The following is a 27552-nucleotide window of genomic DNA, read 5'->3' on the forward strand; positions in this document are numbered from 1 at the left end:
GGCACGGATGCTCTGGAAGTACACAGGACAGTACCAAATGTCAACAGTCTAAACTGTACTGTACATGGCCTAAAGACCATCGCCAGACTTTTCAAACAGTACTAGTAGACACTACAGTGGAGCTTTCCAACGCCCGATAAGCCTCATCATGACTGGTTGTCTGTCTACACCAAAATCCTTCAGGAGCCCGAGCACCGGACTCCCCGTGCCGGGATAGCCGAGAATTGCCCGTAGTAGACCAGAAAGCATATAAACCACAATTTTCAGCCTGAACATTCCCTCCCACTCCCCTCCTCTGGCTTCTTACCCGGCAATTCCCACTCCAATCCCCTCAAGCCCTCAGTCGAACACCATGCTCCTCCTCAAGCTCGGCGCCCTCCTCGCCCTCGCGCAGACCCTCACCGCGACGGAGATCAAGATCCGGACGACCAACCCACCGGCCAACTCGTACGTCTCGCACTGCTCGGTGATCCTCGAGGACGAGCTGTTCGGCTGCAAGGGCTCGTCGAAGCCGTTCAAGAAGTCGTGCGGCCGCAACAAAGGCGTCGAGACCAAGTCCATCTGCGGCGACGCCTCGGTCACGGTGGATTGGTACAGTGCCGTGCTGACCTTCGAGAGCGCCGATGGCCGCACCGCCAACTGCACGCTGAGCTCAACCGAGACCGAGGGCCACTGCAACACGGACGACCCGGACGCCTTTGCCGTGGAGCACAACGGGGCCGGACGATTGCTGGGCGCGCGCACGGCGCTTTGGGGGGTGGCGCCTGTTGTTGTGGGGTTGTTACTTTGAGGTGTTAACCTGGGATACTATGTGGGTGAAATGGTAAGGTCGTCTGTTTTTTTGGGTTTGAGTGTGGGATTCAGGCTGATGAGTAGAGTTGTCAGGGCCTGTGTATAACGGCAACCGCAGTGTCTGCGGAAAAGTTAGGCAATTTCATCAAGGATAGGACCAGGAGTAGGGTGACTCAGGCCTCAACAGGACAACCAGCTTTGTACCTTGAGGGGACTGGAGCGGGATCATATATTTCTATAATATTTCTATCATGTACTGTACATAGTCATAATGTTGATATCCACTAGGGGAAACGGGCCTTGCGGGTCATCCCAGACGCAAGCCCGGGTTGTTCGGAACGATCCTTTCTTACAAGAATTCAGTTCTATCATCTATAGAGTGACTTCCGGGCTGCAGACTGAGTCATGGTCTCTATTACGTGCCTTACGTACGCTTTGTATTTTTGAGAAGAAAGTGAGACCTTTTGACCTTCTTTTTGCTGCTCCAGAGAGGAAAGTGCCACCAATCTCCAAGAAGTGATATAAAGGATTGTCTGCCGTAAGCCTAGTACATTCTTTATCAAAATGTACTTCCAAGCGAGCCTGATCTCATGTTCATAGGGCCTTTGATCTGCTTTGTTTGAATAATCCTTGACTGTTACACCTTCTATCAGAAGCTGAACATGGCATTATCAACAAAACGTAGATTACCCTGCATTCGGAATGCCTCTTATACACTACAAGACAAACGGAAACCTTTATATAGCAGCCATGGCAGTATTTCCATTATCTCACATTAGCACCCACAGCCCAAGGCCCACCTCACGTTAGCTACTGGAGCAACCATGGCAAACCAAGCCATCGAAGTGGAGGACCGCCCTGTCCAGAACACGGCCGATATCGCCAGCCCCAACGACGAACAACAAGAAGAGTTGGCAAGCAACGACATCGCATTGTTCATCGTCAAATGGCGCGGGGACAACTGGGCCCTGGGCCTGCAGCAGCGCGGGGCAGGCGCCTTGCTCCGCCCCTCCGGCGGGCGGGGCTTCACGCAGCGGTTCTTCCGCACAGGGCTGGAGCGCAACCTCGAGGCGGAGCTGGTGCTCGTCGACCGACTGCCCGAAAGCCGGCTGACCATTCTCGTGGCCCACATCCGACAGGTCCTGCTGAACCCAACTCTCATGCAGCGGAACAGCGTCATCCGCGTTCTGGCGGTAATCGGCCGGCTGAATCTGATGGGGATCGTCACGGGCCGCATCTACGAGACCATCGCGCGGGAGTACATGCTGCCGGACGACTTCGAGGAGAAAGACTCTGTGCCACTCTCAGTCGAGCCCGAGGAGCTCCCGGCGCTGCCGCTGGCGGTCGCGAGCATGTTTGACGAGGAGGAGAATTTATGTTTTGCGTGATGTTGAACCGCGCTAGTTGGCGGTGGGGGTGCTGCTGCTGCTGCTGCTGCTGGGCCTTTTAAAGGTTCTTGAAGTAGTGGCATCGTTCGTCGTCTGTATGGTTCCTTGTGGACTGTAAGATATGCTTAATGCGTGGTATTTGTTTTAATTGTTTGATTGATGATGATCTATTATTATGATCTCTCGATGTTCGCTTTTTTTTTTTGCATCACTTTGTTGGTGTTACGTATTTTTTAAACAGATAGTGTCTCTACGTAACGAAAAGTATGATCCTTGTATGAGTTTGAAAAAAAAAGTTGGATTTGCTATCTAGAGGTAATACCTTGTTGTCTCTATTTATGATTGTCTCCCCAGACTTTTTTGTCAATATTGTAACAAATATTACATGTGTCTGACATGGAGTCTTGTGCCTGTAAATCTAGCAATACAAATACTGATGTAGTCTGTCCTGAGCCCCAAGTCCGTTTACTCTTTCTACCTACCCTCATTATGGCAATCTCATCTCACCCTAAGCCCTTGCCCGTGATTGCAGCATCATCAATCCAACTCACCTACCTATCCACTTTCAACAAAACCTGGACACATCCCTTTCAAGTCTCCAGACTCTACCTCCAGCACTTTTACCGTCTCCCTTACTTGAAATCCTATCTCAGGCATCTCTAGTGCCCTCCCCCCAACGCTCCAACGTCTCCGGCAGGCACAACCCGGTGTATCGGCTCTTTGCGGCAACATGTCAGAAATACCTAGTAGGTAGAGATTCATTGTCTTTCAGCTATATGTGGAAGAAACGATGGTCAGCGCGGGATAACAGACGATTTGTCCGAGACCGAGTGTAAACAGCAGTCTTGTATACTTATGACGTCGGGTTGAATAGACTCTCCACATGCAGTGGTTGACAATCAGCACTAGTACGAAATCTATACCACTGCCGAACTGACCAATGTGGTAAAATGTAATGTGGATCCATCGGACTTTAGACACGCCATAGCACTGTTGACTTCAGAAAATATCTAGTTAGTGAAAACAATCAGCAGCGGCATCTAACCACCGCCGACACCTACATAAGCCTCTCTTCCGAACCCTGAGAACTTCACCACTCGACTCGCAAATCCTCAAAAACCTTACCACTTCACAATGCAACGTACCCCCCTCCCCACCATCATAATCTGCCACGGCAGCTACCACACTCCCACCCCCTACACCCCCTTTCTCAACCACCTCACCTCCCAAGGCTACGAGGTCCACTGCCCGCAACGCCCAACCAGCGACCTCACCCAACTCAACGTCGGCGACACGGGCAACCCGGACTTCGACCGCCCCCCACCGCCAACCGGCTACCCAAGCGACGCAGCCGACGTCGCCGTCATCCAGACCCTCCTCGACCGACTCATTGTCCAAGAGAACAAACAAGTCTTGCTCGTCGCGCACTCCTCCGGCGGGTGGGTCGCCACGCAGGCCGCCACCCCAAAGTACCACCCACGACCATCCCCATCCACCAAGACATCCGCCGGCATCCTCGGAATCTTCTACTACGGGGCCTTCCTCGTCCCCGTCGGCGAATCCGTAACAAGCTACTTCCAGCCCGAGGACGGAAGTTTCGTCGTCCCGCCTTTTTGTAAAGCTCACGTGTGTTCCCCCGCCTCTTTATCCTATGTTTGGGAAAGAATGTTAAGGGTTGAGGAAACAAGACACGCGGCCCTAAAGGTCTGCTCAGCACCGTCAATGCCGCCACGTACATGTTCGGCCAGCTGCCGCGCGAGGAGGGGCAGAAGTGGGCGGCCTCGCTCACGGCGGCGCCGATCATGACGGGGGTGTTGACGAACGATGCGTACGCCGCGCTGCCGTGCGGGTATCTGGTGCTGGAAGAGGATCGGTCTCTGGCGGCGGCGTATCAGGAGGGGATGGTGCAGGCGCTGAATGCGCGGTTGCGCGGGGAGGGGAGGGGTGAGGTGGTGGTGTATCGGGCGGGGACGGATCATTCGCCGCATTTGAGTTGGATCGACGGGCTGGTTGACATTATTGGGGGGTTTGTGGGGGGGTTGGATAGGTAAGGAGGTGATGGGTTGAGGTTTTGGTTACTGCGTTAGGGTAGATAGAGTCTCGTGACCACGTTCAGATCTCTCTCTGCGATATTTGACGGATCTCTTTCCCCAGTAGAACCTTTGTATGTTCGCATAAAGGATGGAATTGGCAAGCAGTTCAGCAGACCCGTATACAGCACTCGCAAACATGGTAAATATCCTACTCTGCACCCCTTTCCCCCTTCCCAACCAAAAACTCACTTACCACCCTCTGCCAGACGGCCGCGCGCTTGTAGAAATGAAACCCCGGCGAGCTCCCTGCCTTCAGCCCAGCGATGGCCTCCGCCATCCGCGGCCCGTTGCCTTCCTCCTTGATCTCCTGCAATGGGTACATATACGTGCGGACCACAAACACCACCGCGTTAGAGTTGGGCAATCGGAAGAGTACCTGTCGCTCACATCGTAACCGGGCCTGTGCATTATCCCCCATCAGCCACGCTTTTCCCAAAACTCGAGGAAATCCACCCCCGTCAAAACTGCTGAGGCGAAGCGCAGAAAGACAAACCTTGGCCAGATCCAACACCTCTATCTCCTCCACCGTCTCCCCTTCATACAAATGCATACTGTCGGGGGCATGCAGCTCCCCGTCCACGGACACGGTCCACTACAGCGGCGTGAAAGTTAGCACACATCATCACCATACCACAGATAGAAGAGTCAAGGCAGGAAGAGAACTATACATTCGCCCTCTTGACAACCGTCCCCACCCTCAACCGCCCCAGATACCGATCCATACTGCCCCTCAACTTGGCCGTGTAATCCGGCACGGGAACGTGGATCGCCGCCAGCGACTTAGCGAACTTGTCCGCCCAGCTGAAGCCGTTCGGAAAGCAGCCGATGAACGCTTCGAGCGACATTTGCTTCGTCTCCTCTGCTTTGGTCTCCAGTCCTGCTTCTGCTGTGGAGGTGGTAGGTGGGGGGAGGAGAAGCAGAAAGTCCTCTTCGACTTGGCGGCCGATGATCGCCAGGGCTTCTTCGGGGTCGGCGGGTGGGGTGCAGGAGATCATCTCTCCTGTGATGGTGTTGATTACCCCTGCTGTTGGGTGGCGGTGGAAGATCGCCCCGTACCGCTGCGGGAGGTAGTCGTTCACCAAAAAGGTGTAGAGCTCGCGAACGGCGGGGACGGCGCGCGGAGTGGTGCCCAGCACGGCGGGTCTTTTGTGCTGGATGAGGGCGGTGCGGAGCTGGATGCGGGCGAGGTAGTGTTTGTCAATTTGGACGATCTCGGAGAGGGTGGTGCTTTCGATTCCTTTTCTTGGGTTAACGATTGCCTGGGATGGAGGGGGAGGGAGAGCGATTGGGGAACGGGAGTGTACCCATCGTGATGTGGTAGCGGGGTTTAAACGGTCGGAGGACGAGGGGTTCGGTTTTGGTCCAGTCGAAGTTGACGAGGGGGTCAATTTGAGATACTGGAGGGTTCGTCTTGAAGTCATTATGAGCTGTGGTTGGCCTTCGTCTCTGAATGAGATGCAGTGTAACTAGTAGGAGCAGGCCTGCGCCGAGGTATGGCCAGTGGGTGGAGATGAGGTGGATGGGAAGCATTGGGAATGAATTGGTAGTTGCCATGTTCACTGAGCAAGTCGTCTGTATTCGTCTCGGATGAACAGTTGACTTGGTCGAGCTGTTCTAACACTACTTCAATAGATCTCTGGGGGGAGTCTGGTATTTACAATGGACTCTGATGATAAGTGATATGAGATGCGGGGACAACTCCCCCTCAGAGGGCTACATCACACCTGATATCAAGCCTGCATGATAACGCATCCTTACTCCCAAGAGAGAAAATGAATCCACTGTCATCGGCATTGAAAGAGAACTGGCTGTTGTTCCCATTGCATGCGAACAGGGTATGTTCACTCTCGGCGTCAGAGCGGGAAGATGATTGGCTCATATCGCCGAGGTAGCTGCACAGGTACCCGGGCCTACTATAACATCGCCCATACGAAGTCACTCCCCAAACCCTGCGGTCCTTGTCCTTACCAAACTCGCAGATAAGTCCCCATTCTCCGCCACAGCGGTCGTCCGTAGTAAGCATCCAACATCCGCAACTCCTCTGTACTTAGCTCCCGACGGCCGGTGACCAGATCCGCCGTCGCGGAGTCCCTCCAGGGCGTCCGTCGGAGGATCTTGTAGGCGATGGTAGATACCACGATGAGGATCAGTCCGATCGTAGCTGAGAAGAAGCTGTACGCTGTAAAGCTGCCTCCGCTCTATTGTGACATAGACATTAAGGCCCGTGTCAGCGGTCATCTCTTCACAAGCTTCACCCTTCCGAGGATAAGGACATAACAGCGAGAACTCACCACTGGCTTAATGCTCGTGAAAAGCAGACAGACTAGCAGAACGCTCGAAACTGCAAGACTGGTCACAGGGGCGAGAGGCCACAGTAGCGACTGCCACGCATAAGGAGTCTCGAACAATGTGCTCTGCTGTGCTCGCATCGCAGCCCGGAAGCGAAATGAGGTGACGGCGATGATCGCCCAGTTGATGAAGAAAGACGCGCTAGTGATGGCGATCAGCCAGTTGAGCACCTCCGTACCTCCGGCTATATACAGAGTCAGCATGCAATTAGGATGCGCAGAGAGACAACATGGACGGCATACCGCTCAGACTCATGTACGTCAGAGCCACCCCCGCGATCGCAGTGATGGCCAGCGCCCACCTCGGCCGACCCTTCCTATCCACCCGTGCCACAAACGCGGGCAGCAGTCCCTGGAGAGACATGGTGCGGAGGATTCGCGACGGCAGGAAGATACACTCCAGTGCGATGGCCAGAATACCGATGATCATGCACGCATTGATTAGATCCGGGACACCCGGAATGCCGGCGTCCTGGACGGCGATGACAAACGGGGACGAGGCCACGCTCGAGCCACCCAGCAGCCGGGAGTCGGTAGACGGCACGATCATGGAGACCAGCACGACAGACAGCAAATAGAACACGGCGACGCGCCAAGGGATGAGGTTGGACGCGTGCGCCATGGAGTAGCGTGGGGACTCGGCCTCGCCGGCCATGACCCCGATGAAGACTTGATCACCAACCGCCCAAATGGCGAGCAATGCGGCATTAGAGAAGCCCTATAGGATATAGATTAGGGACAAGTAGGAAAAAAAGAAAAAAGACAGTTTGGGGGGATCGAGTACTCCAAAGCTGTTCTTGAAGGCAGGCAGATCGATCCAGGTGCTGCCATCTCGTACGTATCCTGTCGGACCCGCGCCGCCAATGATGGCCAGCGAGATTATCGTGATGAAGACAAAGAGGAAGGCTTTGACCAAGGAGCCGATGTATTCAAGCCATCCGAAAAAGCTGGTGGGCATGAGGAATACCACAAAACAGATTACCAGGAAGATGGTGACTGTGCATATGGTCATCAGTCCCGCTTCTCTCCAAAAAAAAAGCGAATTATTCAAACAAAGAAGACGCAGAACCCCAAGGCAAGGACTGGGACAAACTCACGCAAAGCAGCCTCCGGCACCACACCTCCAGCCCAGAAATTCACCAGGATAACCAGAAACGTCCCCTCAGATGCAAACACCGACGTCCATCCTATGCGAAACGACACAATCAGCTCATGTCGATACCCTAAGTCAGAGCGAAGACAACAACTCACCCAGCCACTCCGCGAACCCGGCCCCAAATGCCAACGCCGGGTCCACCCACCGATCCGCATAGTCAATATAATTCCCCGAGGTCGGGAATGCGATCGTCATCTCCGTCAACGTCTGCAAATTTGCCCAGACCCCAAGGCAGACCACGAGGTAGCCCAGGAACATGTTGCCGGGGCCGCCCTCCGCCAGGGCTTTGCCCGTCGCGATGAAGAGACCGCTTCCGATGCTGGAGCCGAGGGAAATCACCTATGCAGCTCTTGAGGTCAGCAGGAAGCACTTCATCTGTGAAAACTCAGGATGGGGATACTATGCGTACGTGGATCATCCGTGGACTTAACGTGCGATGGAGGTTGCCATGGCTGGCTCCTTCGTTGTCAACCTGACCTTCGCCAATAGAAAGAGCAGGGTCCAAATCCAGGCGTTTCTCCTCAAGCTTACCAAAAGCGACACTGTCATCCCCAACATGTTTTGCGTCGTGCTCCATATTTCCCTATCTTGGTGCTTGTGTCGCCGACAGCCGTCCGAAGCCGAAGCCCGGAATGCCGACATTGACCCCTTCATATACTATCCACCAAGTCCAGGGATAATGAGCGGAACCAGGTCAATCTAGATGAAGCAAGGATCCCGTATCGCGGCAGAAGCCTAGAGGCCATCAGCGTCTAGATTTCGGTGTCGCTTGCCAATTGCAGATTTCCCCGCACTTGATAAGAATCAAGGGGGGGGTTTGGCTTATCGTGAGGGGAAATGCGGAGATATGATGATTGTCTCGGCCCTAGGGGCCAGTCAAGTCGCTATGGATCACACTGTCCCTTGATGTCGATGTTCCTCCGCGCTAAGCTGATCGAATACGACCAATGAGAACAAATCAAAAGTACGGGCTTATCAAGATACTTTCGTCATGCAAGAAGCTCCCTCAGTCTCTCAGCTCAGCACCAACACCCTCAGATCACTGGAATTAAACAGCACCTGGGACCAAGCCGCATCCTGTCTTCCAGGACGCCTCCGCGCATCCCAGACCTGCCGCATTGCCTCAAGCGCTACAGTGTACATCCGGATCCCAGTCGTCTGTGCTGCGATATGCAGCCACTGGGCGAACTTCCCCTGGAGTCGAGGGTCCAGCGCTTCACAGCCAGCGATGAACGCGGGCCAGCAGGTATCTGCCGATTGGTCATTGATCCTGTGCCTGAAATCGTCGTATGCTATCAGATGCAGCATCACGTCGCGGACATGCGGTTGGAGGATGACTGCGTTGACATTCCGGATGGCCCGGTGGAAGTGGATGATTAGGGCTTTATGGACCGCCTGGACGAGGTGGTACGGGGAGCGCTCCCTCGGGGGCCTGGGTGTGGCACTATTGATATCTTCTGTGCCGTACTCCCAGCTGCAGATTCGAGTCTCTAAGTTTCTGATACTCGCGATAAGCACACTATGGTGTGTTGGCTCTGAAGACTCGCGCATGGTTGTTCTTCTCAAACTGGATGCTAATCGGGTTGTCGTGGCGATGAGCTCAAACAACGACTGCGGTAGAGAGTAGATGTCCTCGAAAGGGGACCGGAACTCCGGATTAGGATCCTCCAGGTCCCGGTTCCAATCACCTGCAGCAGGTACGTAGGCAGGCCCCACCATGTAGTCCAGCGTGGAAACCTGCAGTGAGCGCGCGATGGAGCTGAAGGGCTTCTCAGCATCACGCGCTGTAGCATTCAAGTCTGGTTTGTCGAAGCACGAGCGCTCCGTCAAAACACGCGTGTATAGGTAGATGCTGTGCAGCATGCGCACTTTCGCCGATCGGGCGACTTTGCGCGTTCCGTACCGGTGGATAATCTGCTCGATGTCGCGCAAATAGTGCGCTGCGTTGTTCATGTCGCCGCTGACTATCTGGATAAAAGTTAGGGGCACAAGGCCAGACTATTCACACAGTATTGAGAACGTACACATATAGTCACCATACTCAAAAGTGCCATGAGAATATCCTTATACTTATCTTTCTTCGAACCGCGCGCGGACAGGTCCCTCAGCGATTGCTTTAAGCGTGCAGTAGCTCTTGCACGATACATCTTTCCCAGGAGGTGGGCGCTTGCATAGTAGCCGCATTCATCTTCTAGTAGCATCTTTCCGTCTAGACTAAAGGCACTAATCGCAAGGACCGAGAAGAGAAGGGACACTCTTGCGTTGCTACTGTCCCCTTGGAGGAGGATCTCACCGATAGCACTGAGCACGCTAGGAATGTAGACTTTCTCCCAGGGGGACTTGAACTTCACACGCGCTGGGGCCAGGTAATTGATAATGGTGTGGCGGTAGTGATCCAGGAGGAGTTTTGCGTTGGGAGCCGTGAAGTCGACCAGGTCTTCTGGTGTTCTTCGCGCAAGTGGTTTATTCAAGGGGAATGTGAATGGGGATGAGTCCGAAGCTGAGTGGGTATAATCGAGGGTATTGATCTGTGCTAGAACTTGGGGAACTGAGACTAGATCGTCTCGTAGTCCATACATTGCCTCTGACGTTGCCGGGTTCAGGCCTGCAAAGGCACTGGTGTCCGACTGCGCGTGAGGTTGAGGCGAGGAGATGTCGTCCATGAACCGAAATGCATGGAAAGGCCCAATGGACGTGACTTCATTACCTTGGAGGCTGGAAACCTGCTGGTCTAGCTCAATCAGGGCCGCAGCTATCGATACGTCTCCCAAGATGCATACCAGATCGGCAGCATTGCAACTGAGTTGGTATTCTACACATTTCAGACCCTGTCACACCGTAATAATCTAGCCAGGGGTACCCAACAGGTCAGCTTACCTGTGAAAAGAGGCCGTCGCCGTGCATGCAACTCCTCCACGTCACCCTTTCCATGAGCAGCATTTCGCGGCCGCAGCCAGAGTATCCGCGGTGGAGCTGCCGGTATCTGGCAATCAACCCCCCGCATCTGACAGGAGAAACACCGGGGTGTGTTTCGGTCGCATCGCACCTTTCGAGCGCGACAGTTGTGACATGAGCCCTGTATTACAGCCATTTGGAGGATGATGTTGAGAAGAGGAACGGCAAGCACCCAAACACGCTGATAATCCTCCCCGTGACGATTGGTCGGCGGCGGGGCTGATGGCTGTGATTGCCTCTTATCGCGGCCACAGATTCCAACTTCAGATGCGGGGAAGATAGCCAGCCACGGCTCCACATGCCACAAGCATTCAACAACAACTGAACGCAATCGAGATAGGAAGTTGATTGAGATCGAGAAATGGCCTTATATACCCATTCGAGAGCTATGAGAGCGGCTTTACTCTCTAACCAAACAACCCTCATCACCAATTCACGATGGCTGTCAAGATCCCCAAAGTCCAACGCATCGATCGCTCAGAGGTGAATGCTATCATTCAAGCAATCATCCAAGATGGTTGTTGTGTGATCAAGAACTTCACCGACGCAGCGACCGTTCACAAGGCGAACGCGGAAGTGCAGCCATATCTGGAGGCCGATAAACCATGGAAGGTAAACACACAACCCACCCTCCAACCTTCATCCTATCCCAAAACAACTCCAAAAAAAAAGCTCTAATCTAACAAGACCTCAGGGCGACCTCTTCCCCCCGGAAACCCGACGATGCACCAACCTGGCCGGCCGCAGCCCGACCGTGCGCGAGATCTTCCTGGTCGACCCCCTCGTCCGAGCCCTAACCGCCACCTTCATCGACAAGACCACCTCCAACTTCTACGGCGAGACGAAGCACACCTACACCAGCGAGGCCGTCTGCTCCATCGCGATGACCTTCGACATCGGCCCCGGCGCCCAGGCCCAGCGCCTGCACCGCGACGACAAGAACTACCACGTCGACCACGTGGATCAATCCGCGGATGGGTACCGGGTGGGCTCCGACGTGATGATGGCGTTTATGGTCCCCGGGGTGCGGACCACGGAGGAGAACGGCGCCACGATCGCCATCCCCGGCAGCCATCTGTGGGGGTCTGATCGGGCGCCCCGGATCGACGAGGCGGTCGCCGCCGAACTAGAGGTGACGGACTGCTGGGTCATGCTGGGGGGGCTGTACCATGCGGGCGGTGCGAACGTGTCCGCCACGGATCGCCGCATCGTGCATGGGATGTTCTTCTCGCGCGGGTTCCTGCGCCAGGAGGAAAACGTCTACCTCGCGAACGCGCCGGAGGAGGTGCTGTCTTGGTCGCCGGCAGCGCAGCGGGTGATGGGGTATGGGCTGTCGAGTCCGAATATTGGGTTCGTAGGCTTCCAGACCCCGGTGCAGTATTTGCGCGGGGAAGCGGTGGAGGCATTCGGAGATTTCGATCCGTCGCAGGAGCACAGGGTCCGGAAGGAGAATCTGATTGGCGTTTGATTGAGTTGTCGGATGGTTGGATTGGGGATGTAATATGTTATCATGGCGTTGAGGTTTTTGGTTGTAATGCGGGGAAGTTGCAGTGGAGTGCACTGAGGTGGTAATGCGATCAGCAGAGAGAATAATAGAGTAAAGGTACCATAGGTCGAGTAGGAGGTTATTTTATGCGGTAGCTGTACATGGGAGAAGTAAAAAGAAGTCAGCGTAAAGAGACTTAAAAGTGTTTAGTGTGTATGTCATGTAGAGTGTGGAAGAATAAAAAGAAATGAACAGCCCAACGCGGGGGTTGAACCCGCAACCTTGAGATTAAGAGTCTCACGCTCTGCCGATTGAGCTAGCCCGGCTGGGGTGAAGGAAGAAAGAATCGGATTCTATAGCCGAACGCGGGGGTTGAACCCGCAACCTTGAGATTAAGAGTCTCACGCTCTGCCGATTGAGCTAGCCGGGCTTGCTTGTTGAAAACCACATTCTATTAATGCATTATATTCTTATTTTTGACTTACAAGAGCATCAATTTTGCTCATCGCCTTCCTCAGAGCTCTATACGTAGCAGGTAATAAATGATCTTGCAAGTAAGGGATAGAAAAGTGGAATAGTTGAGTTTTAGTCTTGATTAAACTCTCGGGTTTCTATCCAGTTGGGTAACGGACTGTGCGCGCGGTCAGCTCTACATTGTGGAAATATTGCACTTCTGCCCGGAGAAATATATACTATTGCAGCCGCAGACTAATCCTGGGGTCACTCATTCACCACCGCTATTCTACAACTGACAATAAAATGACCCACCCTCTACAAATACTAACCTAAGATCCACCACCCAACAGAAAGGAGCCAGAAGTGCCAAAGTCCTACTGCAAACTTCCAAGGAATGCGGCCCGAGTAATGGGCACCATCACTTGACAACCCGAGATGCAGCTTCTACCCGACGTCAGCCTCGATGCTGCTCAACGCTACGTTAATCTATGACCAGCAGCCCATAATGCGCGTCGATGGCGACAACGTGACCAGTCCATTCGTAGCAGGTGTTTCCGTGCTAGATGTCTCCGCTTACGGTGGAAAATGTGGCGTTGCAGAACAGATCATGCATGCAGGATGAGCCATACTGAAACATGAAAGTGCCCAGATCGAGCAGTGCGATAGAAACCAACCCGCTCATACCTCAACACTGCCAGATGATGTGCCAGATCTGTCCCTCGTCCTTGATCATGGCCTTTCCTCGCATTGTGCCTAAAGCGTGTCAAGGACGTGGCCGCCTAGAGCTGGTGTTGCAACTTCCGCAAATGCCGCCAGCATGCAGAATCCTGTCGCCGCGAACTGGTGTTGGCTGAGAAATCTTAGATCTTATAGTATCGTAGTAAGCTATCTGGCTCCAGTACCAAGTCACTAGTGCAGGTTCGAATACGTGACCGTGGGGGTTTTATCTTGGAAGCGTATAGTTTCTGGCCGGATATCAGGAGCTGGACATCTCAAACCCGGACAACGAAAAGTCCCGTGCCCGCATAACAGCAGAAAGTTGAAACACGTTCCCAAGGTAATGAAACAAGAGAGATAGGCAGTGTTTGAGATGGCTAAATGCCAAGCAAATATCGTGTCAGAGACTTGAGTTCAAGACAGCCTACGTCCAACACAGTCAATGAGACATCTCCCATAACACTATGACCATTCAGACTAGTCCACACATGAACCATATGCAAGCTGTTACCTTGGGCGACGATGAACCAAGCATGGTGCCTGGTCAGGCTCTACGCGTAGGCAACCACCGAGCATGAAGTTGAGTTAGCCTGAGCAAAAAGACAGAAGATCACTGCTGGCAATCCACCTGCCCAAGCCATTATAAAATAGAGCCCTGGACTTCTCTTTGTAACTTCTCCATCAACCATTGCACGTACCCATCGCACATCTCCGATATCACCTACGATGGTCCTTCTTGAACTCCCCTCCGCGGGGAAACTCATCGACCACCTCATCGCCAACCGCATCACACAAGTCAACAAAGACCCCCACAGCACACAGAGTGATCGCCCGTTCTTCATCGCCGACACAGGCCCGGCCTTGAAGCTTTACAACCGTTGGCGACGCGCTCTACCCAACATAGCCCCATTCTACGGTCAGTGTCGTCCCCTGCCTCATAAGCAAAGCCCCTTCACGCACCCACGTAGTCCTCCCACCGCAGCAACAGAATAGGCTGACCAAGCGTTTTATGACCCGCCAGCCGTGAAATGCAACTCGGACGTGCGCTTCCTGCGGTTTCTCGCCGACCTGGGCCTGGGATTTGACTGTGCCTCCCAGACGGAGATTGAGCTGGTCTTGTCTCTAGGCGTGGACCCCTCCCGCATCATCTTCGCGCATCCATGCAAGTCCATCTCCGCCATCCGCGTGGCCGCTGCCCGGGGCATCTCCCTCACCACATTCGACAATATCGACGAGCTCGACAAGGTAAAAGCCCACGCGCCAAATATGCACCTGCTGCTCCGGATCTACGCGCAGGACGACACCGCCGCCGCGCAGCTGGGCAACAAGTTCGGCGCGCCGCTGGCATTGGCTGAGCCGCTGCTGCAACGGGCAAAGGAGTTGGGTCTTTGTGTTAGGGGGGTGAGTTTTCACGTTGGTATGTCATATCTTCTTTCTCTCTTGAGTCATTTCTTTCTGTCTGTGAAGGGTGATTTCCAAAAAATTCTCCACACGCGTGCACACAGAGAAACACATGAGCGCATACCGGTGCGCAGTATACAAAATGCACAGGCGCGCAGACATGCGCATCACAAACTTACCTACCCCACAGCTCTGCGTTATACCCGCGTTCGCTCCACTAACAAACCCTTTTACAGGCTCCGGCGCCCGTAACCCTGCAGCATTCACAACAGCTGTTCACCAAGCGCGACACGTCTTCGACCTCGCAGCCGACCTAGGCCTACCACCTATGGACATCCTAGATGTAGGCGGCGGCTTCCAAGACACCAACTTCGAAGAGATGGCCGCCCCCCTCGCGCGCGCGATCGACGCAGCCTTCCCCGACTCGTCTGCCGTGCGCGTCATCGCCGAGCCAGGCCGCTACTTTGCCCGCACCCTCTACACCATGGCCTGCAAGGTGATCTCGCGGCGGCGGCAGCTGCAGCCGCTGCTCGACGAGTTCCAGCCGTACCCGTCCATCACCCCCGACATGCTATATCTGAATGACGGGGTGTATGGGAGCTTCATGTTGGTCCTGTTGGAGAATGAAGTCTTTGTCCCGGACCTGGCTCCCTTGAGGGGTGGTGATAACGGGCAACTGGAGCGGCGAGCGACGGGGCCGCATCCGTATTCGATTTGGGGGCCGACCTGTGATGGGATTGACTGTGTGGCGAAGGAGGTGGTGATGGAGGGGGAGGTCAAGGTTGGGGATTGGTTGGTTTTTCGGGAGATGGGTGGTGAGTTTTCTCTTTCTTTCTTTCTTTCTTTCTTTCTTCTTTTCTTGATACTTCTCGAAGTCTTGCTAACGCGATACTGGTGGCGTGGGGTATAGCGTACAGTGTGGTGAGCGCGACACAGTTCAACGGCTTCTCTAATGACTATGAGGTAATATACGCGAGTGACTATCTCGCTTCTGTTGGAGGGCTGGGAATGACTGCTGCTGCTGATACCCCAGGAAAGGTTTGGAAGTATTTGGAGTGGTTCTTGCCTGGGTCTATCCGCGGCCTGTGGAAGCAGAAGACTTGAAGAGGTGATATTGGGTCATGGTGGATTGTTCACGCTGAGGATTGATCATAGAGGGGTCGTGTCCGTTCGTTCGGGTTGATTTGCACATAGAGATGCAGCCTCGTAGTTGGGAAAGGAAAAGTGGCGGGCTTGGTATTATTGTATCTTGAGAAAGCCTATGTAATGTGACAGGAATTCTGTCTTATGCATCTTATTTGCGTTCTGTGCCATGATTGTAGACAAATTACTTACTCTAAGGTAGGTATATTGGAACTCAGCATGGGAAACAGTTCTGTTTCCGCAATATAACCAACCAGTTAGACTTTTTATCACCACCAAATGTGAAGAGAAAACAGGGTTTAGCACAAGGAAGTGGTCGTTGGTTCCGGACTGGGCTTTGAATATGAATTTATCCAGCGTTAGACAATCTGCAGCGACAACAATTCTGCTGCTTGATAGGCACATATTTAATGACCTTTATAACAACAGGCAAGATGGCCGAGTTGGTCTAAGGCGTCAGGTTAAGGTTACCTTAACATTCAGCTTTACAGCTTCCTGATCATCGTTTGATGGCGTGGGTTCGAATCCCACTCTTGTCATATTTTTGTCCCTTAGTTATTTCGCTGGATGTCTCGGGTAGGAAGGTCTGCCCTAGTCTTTTTTCTTGTGTCTACTCGGTGTACTGTACACTCTTGTTCCCTTGCCCCTGAAACCAGGATGCACGTTCTGAAAAAAAGTTTTTGTTCCTATTCCATCCAGGAGACTTCTATCAGGGCTCAATAATCCTGAAGTACTATCAATCTACTCTATTCAGATCCAAGGTCCATCAAGGCAGCCTCCGAAACTGTTTTGCAGGGGTTCTAGACCGGCCGCAATTGTTGCCATGGGAACCTACACCAAATCTCACGCTTGTTTATCTGCCTCATTCTCGTTTGAGGCGTGTCGATGCCTCAAGGTTAACAAAGCCGCGATCTTGTCAGACATATAACGAGAGATGGACCAGTAGCGAGACACAGAGATAGAATCCTCATCTGTGTCAGCTTCGTCGACTGAATCCCGACTGGCATTGGTTGGCTTGCTAATGCCTTGCAACCCGAGCACGTGGGCCAACTCATTTGCCTTTCTAGTCAGAAAGTCTTTCATCAGCGAGCCAATGCTCTGGCTGCGAGGGTATACTTGTGTTGGAACTCTGATGACAAGCCATAGGAAAGCCACCGTAACCACCAAGGCGACGATTGCAGTAATCACCATACCGAGAATGGCTGTATGGTCCGGTGGCCCGCTCATACTGAAGACACTGACCGCAAGCCCCACCGGGAGAAAGAAGACGGTGGCGTAGGTGAAGCGAGTAACATCCCTCGCCTGGCTGAGGGTTTTTTCATTGTTCACCAGCGAGATGAGAAAGTCGACGTGGGAGAGCAAGGCATTAACCTCGCGGTCATGCTTCGCCAGCTCATTGGTCTGTTTTCGAAGAACTTGGCCATGCTTCTGCTCGTCGCTACGTGTCCAGCGGGGTCTTTCTCGCCCCTGAGAGCTCTCCCGTTGCTTCCAGTCGTCTATCAATGTCCGGACCCCGGTGATACTGTCTTTTACCCTGCATAGAACCTGGAATGTTTCATCCAGTAGCTCTTGCTTTCGGTTCTTGAAGCTCATGGTCGAGTATAGCTCTTCACTCATTCCTAACGCACTGGAGTGAGAGTCTTGCTCAACCCTGCGCAGGATCTCCCTGGTGCTCTGGTGGAAATCGATCAACAGCTTATTCACTAAAGTCAGCTCAAGCACTTTTCTTTGCGTAAATTCAAGGTTGTCTCTGAACCAATCCCGCTTGAATAGGTCATTGCTGGCCGTTGAGGTCTCGAGAACGTGACACGTCCAATGTCGGTCACACCAGTCGCCCACCATGCTCAAACTGAAAACATCATCCACCAGCACCAACCCCTTTCCGAGGGGCGGACATAGCTTTGAGGCTAACCGCCGGCTGTATCTTCGAGCTGGTGCAGCCCCCCCTCCCCTTTCCGTCTGTCTGTGCGCGTGTGATCTTTCCCAGTACTTCTTGTCAACTGCCCTAAAAAAGCGACAGTGAAATTCAGTTACCCAGGAGTTGGTCTCTACCACAACATCGTCATGAAAGAAACTTGTTTTGATATCGCAATGCCTCTGAACAAAAGACGCGAAACTAGGTCTGTCATGCTCAGGGGTTGCGAGGTAACAGATAGCATTCATCTCGCACGTGGGAATTCTGATGTAAACAACTCGCTTCTTACTAGCGTCAAGCAGTCGTTTGCTCAGCAGATGAGATGTAAAGGAGTCGAAATGTCCATCCGCCACGCGCAACACCGAGTATTTGTCGTCAATCTGCTTATTGCCATTACTTTTGCGAATGTCAAGAACAATCGCCAAGGACTCTGCTGCGTATTGGGACCGTATTTGTCTTACCCCAGCGGGATCCTTCCAGTCATTTGTTTTCAGCCTTTCCATGCCTTCACATACTGACTTGCCACCATCCACAAGACCTAGGACATCTGCAGCATCCTTCACGATGTCTATCCGGTCTTCCAGACTATCGGGAGGGATGAAGTCCAGGAAGTCAGGATCCTTGAAAAGCCATTCATCTGGCACATCCACGATAATATTCACGTCGAGAGATGTCCCGTACGGGTTCTGTTTTCGGAGGGTAAGCGGGACCGACACCAGTTGTGTGCCTGTTCGACTCTGAAAGCTTTGGTCGTTAGGGATTCTAGATTCACGATAGACCTGCTGATGTGTCGTGACGGTTGCAGAATTCAGAGCTGCATAGTCTTCTTTTTTCTTCCTAGGTAAGAATTCAACCCCATTGGGATCTAGGGATTTCAGGAGGATGTATGGGACCTCAAATCCGGCATGGAAGTAAAAGTCGCGATGCGCCTCGTCATTGAAAATGGTTCCTTTTTTCTCCTCGTTGAGGTTACCAGGAAACAGCCCAGTCGCGCAAGACGAGCCCAGAAGAACCCTTTTCGCGCGTTTCACCATTTGGTCAGGGGCGTTTCCCCCAGTTAGCTGATAGTTCCAAGAAGACCACAATAGAGCCAGTCCATACCGGAGGGGATTGCTCCACTCCACCTCGTCACATAGGCTGTCATCGTGTCCCGCCTGGATGTTCAGCATCTCGTGGATAAGATCTTCCTGCCCCCCGAAGAATCCCCACAAGCCTCCGTAGTACAGTACTGTGTCTCGCGAATGAAGTAGAAACCGCGTTTCGTTGGCACTGCGAGTGACACTCAGCATGCGTTTGTTGAAGACCTCGTTTCGGACGGTGAAGCGCTTGATATTCTCTTTCCGTACATCCTCTGAATTGAAATAGATGTGTGACTCGCGTTTCTCTGCGGTCATTGGTTGACGTCTCTCGCGCTTCTCTGCCATCAGGTCGTGCATGTGCTGCCGCAGCTTCAAGAAGTCATCGCACACTGCGCTGTCGATATCTGCTGCCAGCTTGTCGCGCTGGAACTCCACCAAGTCTAATACTTCTTCGAGGCCTTTGAGCGCCTTCCATATCCACAGATGATCCCCAAGTCGATAAAAGGGCACGTCCGAGCTCTGGGAGTGCTGCCAGGTGGGTGTTCGTCTGTTCTTTGTGCGATTTAATCGCAAAAACCACTCCTTGCACAGGCTTCCCAATCCCTTGCAGACAAATTCAAAGTCTGCTGAGTCTTGAAACACCATAATGTACTCTGTCGCTTTGATGATGTGACAAGGTAAGATGGAAGGATTATCATTCGGAACACTGGTATAGCTACCACTCAAGTTGATGATTTGGCCATCGATCCAGACATTAGCAGACGAGGATGCATCGGGATCCAGATTAAAGACCCATTCAAGGTGACCCTTGCATGTGCGTTTTATTCTTCCGCACATATCGGAGGCGCTCGGACGCTTTTCAGGACGTCTGTACATCTCCAACATGAACATGAATGCGAAGCTTATATAGTCAGACATCGTGTTCAACGAAGTTCTGCTTATCCTGCATGTTTGAGGAAACTTACTAGCCTCCTGATATGCTGACTCTATGATCTCCAAAATCTCCACAAGTGAGCGCTACACCTCGATTTCGGGGAGCCGGGGCGGAGGATTCGAGCTCCCGCTTAGTCGAGGTATTCTTCATGGCGTTAGTAGTTGGTGTATGGTTGGTCTTCAATGGTGTCTCATCAAGCGGGATGCTGCACACCGATAGAATATGCTCCAGGTTGCGATGGCAATGCCAATTGACTCTCTCCTCGTAGGACCCAAATGCGTCAGATTGATCATCTGAGTGAGGCGTTGGCTCCCTGGGCAGTGTCGAGATCTCCAGGGAGCTCCATTCGCCAGATGAGGCCACTTGCAGCATAAATACTGCTGTGTATGTGACATAATCTTTCTGGTCGACGAACTTATGCTTCAAGGCAATGGACCGTGGATCGCCTTCTTGGGCATTTTGAGATACAGAATCAGCATCCCTATCCGGAGTCAATGATTCTGCATGATCCGTTCTCGGCTCGGAATTCTCAGAGGTTCTAAGAGGATGACTCTGATTGTCTTTGAATAATCCCACGAGCACGCCAATCTGGCTCTGTCGAGAGTTTCTTTTATGCTGCCCTTTCAGTAAGATATAGTTCTCAGCCTGAAGATCGGCTGGCCGATCCTCGCGTATGTCAATATTGTCTCTCCGGTGCATGTAGTTCAGATCCTGCATAGCGAACGACATATTCAGACTCAATTTTACTGCATCCGGGCCGTCGGTGCCTCGATCAATCAACATCTGCTGCAAAACCATGCCATCCTGACACCAAGCCTGTACTGTGATGGAGAAGCCTTGCTTTGTCTTGTACTTGATGATCGGCCAGCGATTGTCGACAAAATCCACCGTCGATAGCTCCGGTTGAATGTTATTGTCCAACCGTAGCCCGAACCCGCAGTTGGGATCATCGGCGCTATCTGCAAGAATGTATGCTCGCCCCCAGACATAGTATGCTTCTTGGCCACTGGATTCGAGACACATGATCTTCGATCGGAAGACCCCATCCAAGCTGTGATCACCAGAGTTCTGCTTGTCTGGATTCTCATTCTCTGGGTCGCTATCGTTCGAGTTCCTACCGTCCAGGTTGACATTGTCGGGGCTCGGCTCGCCCGAGCTTAGAATAGGACAGCAAATCCGTAGTAGGGAGCCGTAAGCCCCAATAGTTGCCGTCAAGCCTTGATCACCGAACGAAACGTACGTCGCGCGTTCTGGCGCTGCATTTCACCCGGATCCTATCAGTATCTTATCTCTTGCCGTGGACCAGACCACGTCGAGAACGATCAATGCTTACCGGACTTCCAGTACTCATCCTGGGCCTTTTTAGGGACCTTTCTATCGACACTCACAGGTATCTTTGAGGGATGTGGTGATGGCGCCGCGCTCATTGCGTCTGCATTCGCCCACAAATCGAGAAATCCAAGCCTGACTTAATCTTTGTCACAAGTGTGTGTGGGTGGATTGGCTTGTTGTATTATGGGAAGCGGGGGTAGAGAGACTTTGATCGAAAATCGGGCGAGTCAAGGAGATGATGTTCACCCGGCGCCGGGGGTCCATCCAACCTCTTAGAGACCAGTCTCGAAATGAGGCGACGGAGCTACGCGGCTGCCTACTGAGCTGCATCTCTAGTGCTTATCTGCGAACTACTCCATGATTGAATTCTGTGTTGCGGCCCGACATGCTGCAAGAGGGCGATAGAAGAAAACAATTTAGGAAGCCTGCGAGAGGGGGAAGCATTGCTTTTTCTTCTAATCATGGGCCCTCCTTTTCCTGTTTTCAGGCAATCGCAGGCGATTGATAGCATCAAAGCCCTTCTTATTGGTCGATCTGCATGATTCATTGCTGTCGGTGGATCGGCCTCTTTCAAAAGTACAGTACCATCATCTAGGGTTAGTGCGTGTGATAATTTGAGCAGTCGCATAAAGCCAACAGACCTAATAGAGATCCAGTACGGAGTATTCTGTTAAAAGATTGCCTCAGCAGCTGAAGTTTGAAACTAAGAATTTGGCTAAAAGTGACCGGGCATGTTCCGTTCTGGTGTGTTGCGTGATCGGTGAGTACTGAACCCTTCGGTTGTTTGTGGTTCGCGGCAGGGATCGCAGTTTAGCTATATTGGGGGCGATCTTATCACGGCGCTTACTTGTCAGCCTTCGATCCTGATCCAATACACCATTGGCCGCCATACATGACGTGTAGTGTTTGCGGCTGAGGAGCTAAGCATAAGTAGTCTCCGCTTTGACCTCCAAACCAAAGCATCTGGAACCATAGTCATCGACTACCCCGCTTGATCTGCGAGCGACACAATTTGGATGGTATTTCTGCTGCAGCCTTCAGCTATGGTGTCTTTTCGCCCACCTCCTTGCTAATCATCACTTTCGGTAATTCATACACATCATATTGGGGTCCATTCTTAGTCTAAGGCTTGCTGCTTTTCTGTGCTGTTCCATGGATGTCTACTCCCTGTCTTCCTTTTCTATGGGATGAAACGAGTGATGGCTCCTCAACACACCGCTTCTGATGCTGAGGTTGGTGGGAACCTTTAATATTCAAAGTCATAGAAGGGGAATGCCTTGAGACTGTACATTTGAGATTCAATCCAGCTTAAGGCTTATTCCCCCTACTACACCTAACCTAATTAGACTAACCCTAATCCCTCACTCCACAGTGCCCTCTATACCCGCCCCTCCAGCTTTAATATCCTCAAGTCTTCAAATTCTCAGGCAGACTGAAGGCCACTCAACCCACGGCCGAAACTCGACCTCCAACACGTCCACAATCCCCAGCATGATATGCTCGCTCCAACTGTCCAGGTACCCAGATACCACGCCACACTAATGCACTTGAGTAAGACCGTTCAATGCGCGAGAAGGACCAACGCGACAGGTATCCTCTGCTCGACCAGGACCACAAAGTCTTCAAGAAGCTGCAGCATCCATTCGATGGGGGAATGCCTGAATGCTGGCCCCTCTCTTAGTCCCGGTCTCTGTAGGAGAACTTCATCGAATTATACGCAAGCGTCGTATCAATAGCCGAGGTATATATTGCTTGTTTGGCACCCCGAAGGTTCACCACTTGTCGAAGACCCTGGGCGTAGAAACTGTGCTCGCGCAGCTCCTCTTCATGACTCACTCGGTTTAGAATCGAGAACAGCGGGTAAATCTCCTACGAGGACCTTTACAAAATGAGGAAAGTTCTAAGTGAGTCTCACCAGGCAGAATCAAAGGGAGGGCAGGCTCCAGTTGCCGACCCGCCGAGCCCGCAAGGGGGCTGCCGTAGGGCGCGGGTTCGGCCCGTACCATTTCGACGCATCCAGGCTAGACTACTCCCAGCTGGCCGCCTAAGTTGCGCCATTGTTGCATGGTCGACTCTTTTCCCTCAGTAATTGGCAAACTCACTACGCCGTAAGACGATTGAAAATGACTTGGCTTTTTTGGAGCCAGGGAGCGACCGTTCTCCGAGCTTCGGGTTCGCATATGCCAATCATGAGCTATGATGAGAAAGCTGGAGCATCACTCAGGCTCGTCAAGGTATGTTACGAACTAAGTATCGATTTGAGAATCCCCGTGAGGTGCACTGTTATCGATAGCCTGCATAGCCAGGATGTTCAAACCACAGTTGCAGTTATTATCTACTCGTTGCTCGTGAGTTCATTCACGGAGTAAGACAGCACATGAAGAACGGATCAATTCATCGGGTATCATATACTAGATCTAGGTCCTCACATACAGACCGAACATACCAACAGGGCTTCTAACAACCAACAAATCCTCAATCCAGACTGCAAAGTTCCTCTACTGAGTGCATCTCATGCCCCACACGATCTACGTCGCAGCGATCGGCTCCTGACTCCCATGCGACTCGACCACCCTCAATATCTCCGTCTTCTTCGTGATCCCGCGGTGGCCCCAGCTCCGCGGAACCAGGTCAAAAGCCGCAGATTGCCTCGAGTCGCCGTGCCGGCTGTCCTGGCTCTTTGAGATCAGGGAGCGGAGCCCCCACAGCTTACGCAGGGAGGACAACGAGCCCGACATAAGGCCGAGGTTGAACTCGATTTCCATCCAGATCAGGGACATGGATGCCGAGTCTAAAACATCAGCTGTCTTCGTCAAGGAAGGGAGGGGCGTGACACTTACAGGTAAAATTGGTGGTGTCGTTGGCGAATTTGAGGGTGGAGAAACGCACGAGTGCCGCGACACATGCGGTGAACCCTACGTTTATCATTTAGTCCAGTCTGAGGGTATAGATCCGGAAAGGGTCAAGCCGCACCAATGCACAACAACCCAAGCACCAACAGCCGCTTTTTCATGGGCATCTGCAGCTGCCAGATAGGCCTCATGGGCAGAACCAGGATTATCACATCCAGCACGAACATGATGACGCCCTGCATCATGAGGATCGCGTAGGAGGTTTCCGGGGCGTAGCAGGTGGCGTGGGTCAGGGTTTTATTGTACGCCGCCTGCACGGGCCGGCATTGGAAGACCAGCGCCAGGGTGCCGGAGAAGGTGAAGGCCGCGATGACACCCAGCAGACAGCGACCGACGAGGTGGACGAATCGGGTGGGAAACAGGCGCATGATGAAGAGGAGGAGACTGGCTTTCACGGTGGCGGCGATGACGAGGTAGGCGCACTGCGAGGCATATTCCAGCTGATGGGGTTGAGTAATGATCGCAATTCGATTGGAGGGCAACTGACGGTGAGAAAGACCACGAGCTGGTCGGCAGAGACATTCTGCAATGGCTCGCCCAGCCCATAGTACGTGATCGTGTATGCCAGCGCTGAAAACAAATCTACCCCGATCTTGTCGAGACCGACAGTCAATTGTTGGAAGTTGCCACGGACAAACTTGGACACCACTTACCAGCGCGATGAGCACGAGCCAGTCGTCCAGACCAAATTGCTTGGTCACGAACTTGCGCAGGTACAACTGTCACCACTTAGTCGGCTGGGTCTGCGATGGGTCAATTGGGGGGAGGGAGAGCATACCCGCAAGACACAGACCAAAGTGGTAGGAACCGCCAGAGCCAACACAACAACCCGCACAGCAATGGTCATATGTGACGTTCCGTTGCCATCACTGCGTGGACGGAGAGGGCTCTCCATGCTCACCAGCAATTGTGAGTCCAGAGGGTCAGTCACATCGACACGCGGTTGAGAAGAAACAGACGAAGAAGACAGAGCGGGAACCGTGGGGAGAACGGCCAGGCAGGAAGTTTGTGCAAGCCTGCCAAAGGCCCTGAAGGATCGCTTGCGGAATCGCAGCAGTGGGTCATACTGGGTCAATGGTGAGACCCTAACCCCCAAATCATTTAAACCTCCCGTCCATATCGAGCCGGTATTGGGTTTTAGTTGCGGTCCGTCGACGGTCCGGCTGGGATAGTGTCGACTTCGTGCCGTGACAATCCCCACTTGCCAAGGGGGCTATGGGAAACGGCGCCTCGGCATGAATGGCGGGACACTCTGAATTTGATTAAAACTCGCTCCGTTTCCCTGTTCCCACGTTTTGCCTGCAGAATTAAACACCCCTCTCGGAGTTTCTCCCGCCGCCGCCACAATGACTCCGACCGCAGCTGCCGTCCTCTCTGCTGCTCAGCTAGATGCCGAGCGCCACAGCCAGCTTGAGGCTGTTCTCTCGACGTACACTGCCCTTCCTGGCGCCGAGAAAGACCAGCAAAGAGGGTCCCATGTGTCCCAAGCGTTTGCTCTGTGCTTCCCCAGCCACAGCGTGGCTCCAGGGGCCAGTGGGTACGAGTCCCAGCGTCAAATGCCTTGGTATGTGCACCGCACCAGACATCAACCACCATTTCCCTGGTCGGGCACTCATCGATCAGCGCAGGTCCACCAATTGCTGGCTCCAGCCGCAAGTGATCGTCTCTCCGTCATCGGCGCCACAGGTTGCGACTGCGTTGGCTCTGTGCCGATTCTTCCACGTGAAGTTCTCCATCCGCGGAGGGGGCCGGCTGCAGATTCCCGGGTTCACCAGCAACGAGGGCGGCGTGGTCATTTCGTTGAGTAACTTCAACCAGATCGAGCTGTCGGACGACAAGAGCGTTGCCAAGATCGGCGTGGGCTTGCGGTGGCTGGATGTCTACCGAGGACTCGAAGCGCACGGTCTGGTCGTGGCCGGCGGCCGCGTTCCGGATGTCGGTGTGTCGGGTTTGTTGCTGGGAGGAGGGATATCATTCCAGAACAGTCAGTATGGTATGGGCGCGATGAACGTGTGCAACTACGAGGTATGACCTGGATCTGATGTTTCTCGTAACCCAACCCCCACCCTAACCCTACCGGTCGCAGGTCGTTCTCGCCGACTCCCGGATCGTCAATGCCAACGCGCAAGAAAACAGCGACCTCTTTTGGGCATTGAAAGGAGGAGGTCCTAATTATGGTCCGAGTCTCCAGTGTCCCGGATCCGAATCAACTCGTCTGACTGAGTCCCAGGAATCGTCACCCGGATGGACATGGTAACCATCCCCAACCAGATCTGGGCAGAGGTCCAGATCTACCCGCCCACCGCCAGCGAGCAACTGCTGGGCGCACTCATGCAATACCACCAATCCATCGAGACCGACAACAAGGCGACCCTGATCTGGAACGCTACCGACCAGTTCATTCTCATTGTCTACGTCTACTGCGCCCCGATCGAACGACCCGCAGTCTTCGAGCCTTTTCACAACATCCCCTCCGTCGCCACCTTCGTCCCCGCCGGGGTGCGGTCTGTGTACGATCTCGTGCAGGCTGTCGCATCGGTCAACGAGGCCGAGCCAACCCTGTAAGCTCAATCCTTCTCCGTACACTGATAGGGTATACTGACTGAGACCCCGCAGCCACGAATTCCGCACCATGTCCAGCCGACCGTGCCTGGAGGTCTACCGCGCGATCGAGAAAGCCCACGCAGAGCATGTGGAAGCACTGAAGGACGTTGAGGGGCTGACTCTGACCATCGTCTTCCAGCCAATGTCTTCCCTGGCGATGCAGGTCTCCGCCAACAGTCCGCTGGGCTTGGAGCCGGTGGGCCAGCAATGTACGTCTTTTTCTCGCCGCCCATGTTTCAATGCGCCTTCGCACGTGACTAACATGACCATAGGGTTCCTAGCGCGAGCGGACTGGAAGCATGCTCAAGATGAAGACCGAGTCCGACAGGCGATCCGCTTGATCGTGAACGCGGCGGAAGCATCGGCCAAGGAACACGGGGTGTATCTTCCGTACAAGTACTCCAACTATGCGGCGCGCGATCAGGATCCGCTGGCGAGCTATGGCGTGGAGAATGTGCGGCGACTGGGAGAGGTTGCGCGCAAGTATGATCCCGAGGCAGTGTTCCAGGTACTGCAGAATGGGGGGTGGCTGCTGAGTAAAGGTGGGTGGAATTGGGACATTTGAAAAGTGAAGCGGTAGAGATGGTATTGTACAGTATTGAACTTCCCTCGGCGGCCTGTCTTGGACTGTTGCCCTAACTCAAAGCCCTATCTCGCATCGAGACTCACTACCCTGTCCATTCTAGTTAGACTACATAACATGCAAACTGTAACTCGACACCAGCAATTGTAATTATATGATACACCGCTCTCCTCCGATCCCCAAGCCACAGAATGTGGCGGACTGACTCCCGCCCATGAATGACTTCATGAACCAAGTCCACCCCCTTGAACCAACCAT

The 27552-nt window shown here is 53.2% G+C and overlaps 11 protein-coding genes and 3 non-coding genes across 14 annotated transcripts; 7 read left to right on the plus strand and 7 right to left on the minus strand.

The window, feature by feature from the left end:
* Positions 1-314: 314 nt before the first annotated feature.
* Positions 315-991, plus strand: BO82DRAFT_351965 (uncharacterized protein). The gene has a single exon (XM_025634563.1). It carries the CDS (start codon positions 353-355, stop codon positions 788-790), a length of 438 nt encoding a protein of 145 aa, XP_025494589.1. The 5' UTR covers positions 315-352; the 3' UTR covers positions 791-991.
* Positions 992-1616: 625 nt separating this feature from the next.
* BO82DRAFT_362529 (uncharacterized protein) lies at positions 1617-2180 on the plus strand (the record flags this gene model as incomplete). The annotated part of the gene is made up of 1 exon (XM_025636860.1): positions 1617-2180. One exon carries the CDS (start codon positions 1617-1619, stop codon positions 2178-2180), a length of 564 nt encoding a protein of 187 aa, XP_025494590.1.
* Positions 2181-3314: 1134 nt separating this feature from the next.
* On the plus strand, positions 3315-4231 carry BO82DRAFT_277262 (alpha/beta hydrolase; the record flags this gene model as incomplete). The annotated part of the gene is made up of 2 exons (XM_025631178.1): positions 3315-3806; positions 3869-4231. 2 exons carry the CDS (start codon positions 3315-3317, stop codon positions 4229-4231), a joined length of 855 nt encoding a protein of 284 aa, XP_025494591.1.
* Positions 4232-4287: 56 nt separating this feature from the next.
* Positions 4288-6019, minus strand: BO82DRAFT_351966 (heme-dependent oxidative N-demethylase family protein). Its single transcript, XM_025634564.1, has 4 exons — positions 5578-6019; positions 4942-5510; positions 4767-4865; positions 4288-4673 (listed from the first exon to the last, which is right to left on the minus strand). The coding sequence occupies exons 1-4, from the start codon at positions 5801-5803 to the stop codon at positions 4422-4424; spliced, it is 1146 nt and encodes a 381-aa protein (XP_025494592.1). The 5' UTR covers positions 5804-6019; the 3' UTR covers positions 4288-4421.
* Positions 6020-6237: 218 nt separating this feature from the next.
* Positions 6238-8608, minus strand: BO82DRAFT_409603 (proline-specific permease; the record flags this gene model as incomplete). Its single annotated transcript, XM_025639732.1, has 7 exons — positions 8187-8608; positions 7873-8116; positions 7719-7808; positions 7406-7617; positions 6865-7339; positions 6561-6806; positions 6238-6464 (listed from the first exon to the last, which is right to left on the minus strand). The coding sequence occupies exons 1-7, from the start codon at positions 8352-8354 to the stop codon at positions 6238-6240; spliced, it is 1662 nt and encodes a 553-aa protein (XP_025494593.1). The 5' UTR covers positions 8355-8608.
* Positions 8609-8791: 183 nt separating this feature from the next.
* On the minus strand, positions 8792-10868 carry BO82DRAFT_409610 (Zn(II)2Cys6 transcription factor; the record flags this gene model as incomplete). Its single annotated transcript, XM_025639733.1, has 4 exons — positions 8792-9745; positions 9802-10225; positions 10355-10589; positions 10655-10868. The coding sequence occupies 4 exons, from the start codon at positions 10866-10868 to the stop codon at positions 8792-8794; spliced, it is 1827 nt and encodes a 608-aa protein (XP_025494594.1).
* Positions 10869-11170: 302 nt separating this feature from the next.
* Positions 11171-12200, plus strand: BO82DRAFT_409613 (phytanoyl-CoA dioxygenase family protein; the record flags this gene model as incomplete). The annotated part of the gene is made up of 2 exons (XM_025639734.1): positions 11171-11344; positions 11427-12200. 2 exons carry the CDS (start codon positions 11171-11173, stop codon positions 12198-12200), a joined length of 948 nt encoding a protein of 315 aa, XP_025494595.1.
* Positions 12201-12471: 271 nt separating this feature from the next.
* Positions 12472-12544, minus strand: BO82DRAFT_t89. Its single transcript has one exon. It is a non-coding gene; the product is annotated as a tRNA-Lys (tRNA).
* A 31-nt stretch (positions 12545-12575) lies between these two features.
* BO82DRAFT_t88 lies at positions 12576-12648 on the minus strand. The gene has a single exon. It is a non-coding gene; the product is annotated as a tRNA-Lys (tRNA).
* A 1437-nt stretch (positions 12649-14085) lies between these two features.
* Positions 14086-16025, plus strand: BO82DRAFT_390140 (type III PLP-dependent enzyme). Its single transcript, XM_025638497.1, has 4 exons — positions 14086-14307; positions 14413-14808; positions 15029-15607; positions 15703-16025. Exons 1-4 carry the CDS (start codon positions 14118-14120, stop codon positions 15894-15896), a joined length of 1359 nt encoding a protein of 452 aa, XP_025494596.1. The 5' UTR covers positions 14086-14117; the 3' UTR covers positions 15897-16025.
* Positions 16026-16363: 338 nt separating this feature from the next.
* BO82DRAFT_t81 lies at positions 16364-16474 on the plus strand. The gene has a single exon. It is a non-coding gene; the product is annotated as a tRNA-Leu (tRNA).
* Positions 16475-16524: 50 nt separating this feature from the next.
* On the minus strand, positions 16525-21451 carry BO82DRAFT_304496 (uncharacterized protein). Its single transcript, XM_025632181.1, has 3 exons — positions 21197-21451; positions 19895-21119; positions 16525-19830 (listed from the first exon to the last, which is right to left on the minus strand). The coding sequence occupies exons 1-3, from the start codon at positions 21288-21290 to the stop codon at positions 16779-16781; spliced, it is 4371 nt and encodes a 1456-aa protein (XP_025494597.1). The 5' UTR covers positions 21291-21451; the 3' UTR covers positions 16525-16778.
* A 2193-nt stretch (positions 21452-23644) lies between these two features.
* On the minus strand, positions 23645-24954 carry BO82DRAFT_304497 (uncharacterized protein; the record flags this gene model as incomplete). Its single annotated transcript, XM_025632182.1, has 6 exons — positions 23645-23986; positions 24036-24110; positions 24169-24547; positions 24595-24699; positions 24761-24826; positions 24886-24954. The coding sequence occupies 6 exons, from the start codon at positions 24952-24954 to the stop codon at positions 23724-23726; spliced, it is 957 nt and encodes a 318-aa protein (XP_025494598.1). The 3' UTR covers positions 23645-23723.
* Positions 24955-25453: 499 nt separating this feature from the next.
* BO82DRAFT_329744 (FAD-binding oxidoreductase) lies at positions 25454-27358 on the plus strand (the record flags this gene model as incomplete). The annotated part of the gene is made up of 6 exons (XM_025633070.1): positions 25454-25671; positions 25736-26132; positions 26194-26284; positions 26338-26668; positions 26724-26920; positions 26984-27358. 6 exons carry the CDS (start codon positions 25454-25456, stop codon positions 27274-27276), a joined length of 1527 nt encoding a protein of 508 aa, XP_025494599.1. The 3' UTR covers positions 27277-27358.
* Positions 27359-27552: the final 194 nt, after the last annotated feature.

This window comes from Aspergillus uvarum, assembly GCF_003184745.1.
Source record: "Aspergillus uvarum CBS 121591 unplaced genomic scaffold BO82scaffold_11, whole genome shotgun sequence".
Lineage (NCBI taxonomy): Eukaryota > Fungi > Ascomycota > Eurotiomycetes > Eurotiales > Aspergillaceae > Aspergillus > Aspergillus uvarum.